This window comes from Triticum urartu, chromosome 5 (assembly GCF_003073215.2).
Source record: "Triticum urartu cultivar G1812 chromosome 5, Tu2.1, whole genome shotgun sequence".
Lineage (NCBI taxonomy): Eukaryota > Viridiplantae > Streptophyta > Magnoliopsida > Poales > Poaceae > Triticum > Triticum urartu.
The window spans coordinates 629,133,779-629,139,143 of NC_053026.1; the positions used below are offsets into that span (position 1 = coordinate 629,133,779).

Genomic DNA, 5,365 nt, shown 5'->3' on the forward strand with positions numbered 1-5,365 from the left:
CCACGTGCAAACACCCAACCGCCCTTCATTTCGATTCCGCCCCACCCGACGCTTGTCTGCCTCCGACCCTAGTGATTTTATGCTCGGAAACACAACCCACGCCACCCGTCCATCCATCCCTGACCCCGCCGCAACACCGCCAGCCATCCCCACCTCTAGTCGCGCCACCGCCGATTTGATTATGTCCCGCCGACGACCACGCGACCGATTTGGAAATTCATCGGAGCTTCGGCGACCGTAATGGCTGTAGAAGCTCTCTACCACCTTCTTGTAGCAGCTGCTAGCCGCCGGAGCTAAAAGGGGAAGCTGCTCAACCACCTCAACCGGCCGAGCCAATGGTTTCTTGGTTGTTGCCGCTGCCGGCACGTCATCGCGAGCGGAGTCCTCCGGCAGCCACGCGACCATCTAGAGGCCTTCTGCAGTCGCCGCCCACCCGCCATCTGCAGCCGCCGCCCACGCTCCGACCTGTTGCTGGCCGATTCCTTGCACCTCGTCGCAACATGTTCAAGCAAATTCCCCCATGGTAAAAAATCATGCAAACTAGGAGTTTTTTTTATCAAGCATGAATATGTAGTTTGATGGTGATTTCCACATTGTGGATGAGCTCGTGCCACTCCACTTTTGTGGAAGGTTTCTGGTCGGATGAGGAATTTGACTTGACTGAAGAAGAGGACATTGCTATGATAGTGGTGATGCACAAAAGGAAGAAGACGAAGAACGGCGGTTCTGTGTTTGGACGTGAGTTCATCTGAAGAGAACGGGTTGAGGCGCACGAGAGGTTGATGCACAACTATTTTGGTACACCACCCGTGTTTCCAGAGTGGTACTTCCATCGTTGGTTCATGATGTCATAAGATTTGTTCATCCACATTTGCAATTCCATGAAGCAGCATGATCGATCCTTCCAGTAGAGGAGGAATTGTGCTGGTTTACTTCGACATAGCACCGAGTAGAAGGTCCCTGCTGCTTTTATGTCAAACATCATAAAATTGTTCCGGCAGATTACATTGATGAAAATTTGGCGATGGCATAGAGCACTTCTACCTTTTATGTCAAACAATTTGTAAAGACTATGGTAGAAGTGTTTGGTCCATATACTCGAGAGCACCCAATTCTTAGGACACCCAGAGGCTTTTGGAGACGAACAAAGCCCGTTGGTTTCCAGGTATGCTTGGTTTCATCGATTGCATGCACTAGAAGTGGAAGAATTGTCCTAAAGCATGGCATGGATAGTTCAAGGGACGCTCGAAGGATGGCACCCTCATTCTTGAGGCCATTGCCGATCAAGAAACATGGATTTTGCATTCACATTGTGGGATGCCTGGATCTTGCAACAATATCAATGTACTCGACTGGTCACCTCTTTTTGCCAAGTTAGCCAATGGAAAAGCTCCACGGGTGAACTTTGAAGCAAATGGCCGCACATACAACTATGGGTACTACCTTGCGGATGGGATCTACCCGAGGTGGAGTACTTTTGTCAAATCAATCCAAACCCCTCAAGGTAAGAAAGAACTCTACTTTCACAATGCTCAACCGGTGGATAGGCAAGATGATGAGAGGGCATTTGGGATTTTGCAATCCCAATTTTCTATTGTGCTAGGACCGTCTAGATTCTGGGATAAAAAACCTTTGGTACATGATGTCTGCTTGCGTGATCATGCATAATATGATCATTGAAAATGTGCGTGGACAGGATTTGAATTACACCTTCTATGATCTCATGGGCAAGCACGTTATGCTAATGAGAAAAGAGGGGTGAATTAGATGTTTCATGAAGGTGTACAATGAAATTTGAGATTCTGATACATAATGAATTTTAGAAAGACTTGATGGAGGAGTATTGAAAATGGCATGGCGAAAGAACCGCCTGATTTCATTATTTGTTTGTTGTATTGTGCAAGAACTTTGTTGTATTTGTGTTGCATTTGATGTTGTGGATTTGATGAATTATGTAATAATTCGATCCCGTGGAGAGATGAAAAATTTAAGTTTTAATTCAGGATGTTTTTATTTCAAATTGTGCGGCTAGAGTGCAACTAAACTGCTATTGTAGTGGCTGCCGCGCGGCCGTTAGCCGTTTTTACATCATATGTTGGAGTCGGACTTCTACATCACCAAATATACATCATCTGATTTGAGGTGGCTCTTTTTTTAGATGTAAAATGCACTTTTGGTGATATAAATTATACAACCCCCACTTTTACACCTTCAAATTTACATAATCTATTAGAGATGCCCTTACAACACAAATTAAAAACCTTCGCGTGTACTGCAACATCAGTTGATCAGTCAGAGAGGCACACCGGAAAGCCATCTATCCATCATAGCAAGGCACTCCCTCGGCATGTACTCCGGGGTTGTGTGTCCGGCACCCTGCACGTGCACACACGTATTTAAACTAACTAGCTCATGTACTTGGTATGTATTCTAACTAGCTTCTGTAAACCCAAGTTAAACCTGAAAGAAGTTAATGGTGCATGTATGAATCCACCACGTAAGTCAAGTGTGCATATCAGAACAATGCAGACATTGGGGGTGCTTCAACCTTCTTTTGAAAAAAGAGAAATTGAATCCACCACGTACCTTTATTGTTGCATATGTTAGATTGTTGGAGAAACTTCTTGTGTATCTATTCAAATTATGGAAACAAAAGCAAAGTATAAAGCATCAATATTATGTAATATATGTATGAAGTACTCGCTACACATATAATGAACTACGACCATTCTTCACTAATAAACACACTACTCTTTCTTGGCTATGGCCATCCAGAACCCTGAACATATAAGTTGGTGGGTCGGTCCTTACCCAACAATTTGGTTGTCCACATGCCATGGTCGCCAACGATCTGTGATGGGCAGGTTTAGTCGTCTAATCCATGCTTGGGTGTCAACATAGGATAATGAACAGTCATGATCTCCACTACATCATCATTAAAAGACGAATTTAATCATTTCTTGTAGGGATAATTAAGTGACTCTACTCAAGAAAGTGTATATATGGTTCCATAATTAAGAACATCGGTGAGAGGGACTCTATAAGTGCGTGTTTACCTGTATATCATCGCCCGGTACCCTTTAGTAATCAAGGCTAAATGATCATCTACCGTACTAGTGATTTCCTTTGTGTAAGGTAGGTTGAAATCACATCGTTGCCATGATGGAACTGTTCCCTACAATAGCATACATATGAAATAAGCCCTTCGCTATGGAGGGAACATGGGATTCTTATTTGGTGGCATGCCAAGAATTTCCTAACCGCAAAGAAAAGTCCAGACATTAGCTAATACTCAAGTAATAATCACTAAAACAATCCTTGCCTTATCCCTTCAACTCTCATGCCTAATCCCTCCCCAGTTGCTATGCCCCCTAACCATAGGGTAGATTTAAAATCTCATACGCCTTCAATTCCCATTTTCTAGCTTTGATTACCCCTAGTCAAACACGTGTCAATTATAAATACCTCTAAGCTAGTCTCACCCTACTTTACCTCGTGAATACCCAAACTCTCCCTTACAACTTCGTCATTTGTCCATAACTCAGACATGAAGTATGTGCCATTCTGCATCAGACAAATGAAGCACAATAGTTAAGATACCGATATAGTTAAGACTGTAAAATAAGAATAACAAATGAAAGCAATATTAGATTTGGACAACTTAAACAAGAAGTTAAAATGAAAAATGAGAAGAAACTAGGAATGATAGTTGAGGTGTTTACCCTGCAAATAGACGAAACTGCAGACTCTATCAACCTTTTCCTTCCATGATCTTGCAATGTAGGCTGCTTGTGAATGGTGATACTTGTGTAGTGTTTAAACCCCTCATACACTGTATCCCAAGCCAAAAATACTAATCAAGTTATGGACTAGCTAAGTGTTATCACTAGCTAAGTGTATTGTGCATTGCTACCGACATAATCACACATTCGTGGTTGGTACTAGTACTTACCTCTTGGATGTTGCTACCTCTTGAGCACTGCGTTGGTTTTCCCTGAACAGGAAGGGATGATGCAGCAAAGTAGCGTAAGTATTTCCCTCAGTTTTTGAGAACCAAGGTATCAATCCAGTAGGAGGCTATGCGCGAGTCCCTCGTACCTGCACAAAACAAATAAATCCTCGCAACCAATGCAAATAGGGGTTGTCAATCCCTATAAGGCTACTTACGAGAGTGAGATCTGATAGATATGATAAGATAATATTTTTGTATTTTTATGATAAAAGATGCAAAGTAAAATAAAGGCAAAGTAAATAGCAAAGGAAATAACTAAGTAGTAGGAGATCAATATGATAAAGATAGACCCGGGGGCCATAGGTTTCACTAGTGGCTTCTCTCGAGAGCATAAGTATTCTACGGTGGGTGAACAATTTACTGTTGAGAAATTGACAGAATTGAGCATACTTATGAGAATATCTAGGTATGATCATGTATATAGGCATCACGTCCGAGACAAGTAGACCGACTCCTGCCTGCGTCTACTACTATTACTCCACTCATCGACCGCTATCCAACATGCATCTAGAGTATTAAGTTAAAAACAGAGTAATGCCTTAAGCAAGATGACATGATGTAGAGGGATAGACTCATGCAACATGAAGAAAACCCCATCTTGTTATCCTCGATGGCAACAATACAATACGTGCCTTGCCGCCCCTACTGTCACTGGGAAAGGACACCGCAAGATTGAACCCAAAGCTAAGCACTTCTCCCATTGCAAGAAAGATCAATCTAGTAGGCCAAACCAAACTGATAATTTGAAGAGACTTGCAAAGATAACCAATCATACATAAAAGAATTCAGAGAAGATTCAAATATTGTTCATAGATAGACTTGATCATAAACCCACAATTCATCGGTCTCAACAAACACACCGCAAAAAGAAGATTACATCGAATAGTTCTCCGCAAGAGAGGGGGAGAACATTGTATTGAGATCCAAAAAGAGAGAAGAAGCCATCTAGCTACTAACTATGGACCCGTAGGTCTGAGGTAAACTACTCACACTTCATCGGAGGGGCTATGGTGTTGATGTAGAAGCCCTCCGTGATTGATGCCCCCTCTGGCGGAGCTCCGAAACAGGCCCCAAGATGGGATCTCGTGGATACAGAAAGTTGCGGCGGTGGAATTAGGGTTTTGGCTCCGTTTCTGATCATTTGGGGGTACGTGGATATATATAGGAGGAAGGAGTATGTCGGTGGAGCAACAGGGGGCCCACGAGGGTGGAGGGCGCGCCTGGTGGGGGTAGGCGCGCCCCCTACCTCGTGGCCTCCTCTTTCCTTTCTTGACGTAGGGTCCAAGTCTCCCGGGTCTTGTTCGTTGAGAAAATCACGTTCCCGAAGGTTTCATTCCATTTGGACTCCGTTTG

At 43.4% G+C, this 5,365-nt stretch overlaps 1 protein-coding gene across 1 annotated transcript; it reads right to left on the bottom strand.

The window, feature by feature from the left end:
- Positions 1-2,292: 2,292 nt before the first annotated feature.
- LOC125506375 (putative serine carboxypeptidase-like 52) lies at positions 2,293-3,570 on the bottom strand. Its single transcript, XM_048671200.1, has 5 exons — positions 3,493-3,570; positions 3,057-3,175; positions 2,812-2,925; positions 2,587-2,632; positions 2,293-2,376 (listed from the first exon to the last, which is right to left on the bottom strand). The coding sequence occupies exons 1-5, from the start codon at positions 3,568-3,570 to the stop codon at positions 2,293-2,295; spliced, it is 441 nt and encodes a 146-aa protein (XP_048527157.1).
- Positions 3,571-5,365: the final 1,795 nt, after the last annotated feature.

Bases quoted from the DNA above. Each gene is read 5' to 3' on its own strand.
- LOC125506375 (XM_048671200.1), bottom strand. From the start codon at position 3,570: ATGCAGAATGGCACATACTTCATGTCTGAGTTATGGACAAATGACGAA. The intron at 2,926-3,056 runs GTAAACACGCAC...ATGATGATGTAG, and splicing joins TACCGGGCGATGATATACAG to TGGAGATCATGACTGTTCAT. The intron at 2,633-2,811 runs GTAAGGACCGAC...TAATTTGAATAG, and splicing joins GTGGACAACCAAATTGTTGG to ATACACAAGAAGTTTCTCCA.